General features: G+C 44.4%; 1 protein-coding gene and 1 long non-coding RNA gene across 2 annotated transcripts in view; one reads left to right on the top strand and one right to left on the bottom strand.

Moving 5' to 3' along the window:
* pip5kl1 (phosphatidylinositol-4-phosphate 5-kinase-like 1) overlaps positions 1 to 1,169 on the bottom strand; it is a 17,708-nt gene that overhangs the window by 7,515 nt on the left and 9,024 nt on the right. Inside the window, exons 6-8 of the mRNA XM_015047772.1 lie at positions 1,021 to 1,055; positions 666 to 721; positions 435 to 573 (exon numbers count right to left, since the gene is read on the bottom strand). Of these exons, the coding sequence (XP_014903258.1) occupies positions 435 to 573; positions 666 to 721; positions 1,021 to 1,055 (230 nt within the window). The remainder of the gene's footprint in view (positions 1 to 434; positions 574 to 665; positions 722 to 1,020; positions 1,056 to 1,169) is intronic.
* Positions 694 to 1,169, top strand: part of LOC106956752 (uncharacterized) — a 4,828-nt gene continuing 4,352 nt past the window's right edge. The window contains exons 1-2 of the long non-coding RNA XR_001426821.1: positions 694 to 784; positions 951 to 1,131. This is a non-coding gene — a long non-coding RNA (uncharacterized LOC106956752). The remainder of the gene's footprint in view (positions 785 to 950; positions 1,132 to 1,169) is intronic.

The raw sequence follows: 1,169 nt of genomic DNA, 5'->3' as shown, positions 1-1,169 counted from the left end.
CACACACACACACACACACACACACACACACACACACACACACACACACACACGAACCGGGGTCAGAGCGGAACCAGGCGGTTTGGATTTCATCCTTTGGTCTCAGAGTTATGAAAGCAGCAGATCAAAGTATTTCCAGCTGCAGATGTTTTCAGATCTCCAACCTCTGGAACATTTTCATGTTAATCACAAAAACTAAAAACAAACTTTAATGTTTTACAGTGAAGCAGAACTTTCTACTTTTTCACCATTAAAAATCTGAGCTTTGGTTTCTGACATAATCCAGAGACATTATGGGATGGATTACATCAACGCTGACTCATGGTTAGAATGGCCTAGTCCAGACCTGAATCCAGAAGGTTTTTTCAGACTGAACTGGTTCGGTTCTGGAGGATAGAAGGAGTTCTCTGTGTGACCAGCAGAGGGCGCGCTGCACCTTCCTCCTCCTCCTCTTCCTCACCCAGCGTGATGAACTGGCCTTCAAAGTTCAGGTCCTTCAGAACCACGATGATCTGGCTGCCCTCCGGCGCCGGGTCCGTCCACCGGCTCACCTGGCAGCCTTTGATGTCATACCTGCAGAACATAGGCAACGTCACTGGACCCGACCGGAACCAGGATCGACCCGGAACCAGGACCGACCAGAACCAGGACCGGTCCAGACTCACCGGGCGTTGATGCGTTCGTCCGGATAAAAGACGCTCTGCATCACGATGAAATATTTCTGCCAATAAGAAAATATGAGACGATCCAGCAGTTTCTAAAATCTCAGATAATTAATTTACAGGTAATTTCTCAACAAGATACAGAAAATTGACAAAATAAATCTGGATATTGAAACACAGTTAGCACTAGCAGATATTTTCACACAAAAATCACATTTTGTTTTATGAATTTTTAATTTGTTTTGATAATGCTACATTTTGGAGTTTAAAAAATCCCTTTTTTCCAAGGAGAAATGTTTAAAGATTCCTCAGTTCCTGATGTTCAGAACCAGAGAATCGGGTAAAAACGGATCTTTACCTTCCGACCGGGCGGGATCCGGATCCGGTGAACTCCTGAAAGGAAAACAAGAGAATCATCAAGTCCACAGGATCATGTTTAACGTCCTCCATCTGATGTTTGGGGCTAAAGGTCAGGCTAAAGGTCAGATTAAAGCTCAGGTTAAAGCT

This window comes from Poecilia latipinna, unplaced genomic scaffold (assembly GCF_001443285.1).
Source record: "Poecilia latipinna isolate Pla-1442-1.1 unplaced genomic scaffold, P_latipinna-1.0 Scaffold841, whole genome shotgun sequence".
Lineage (NCBI taxonomy): Eukaryota > Metazoa > Chordata > Actinopteri > Cyprinodontiformes > Poeciliidae > Poecilia > Poecilia latipinna.
The sequence above is the reverse complement of the archived record's forward strand: the minus strand, read 5'-3'. Positions and strand labels throughout refer to the sequence as shown.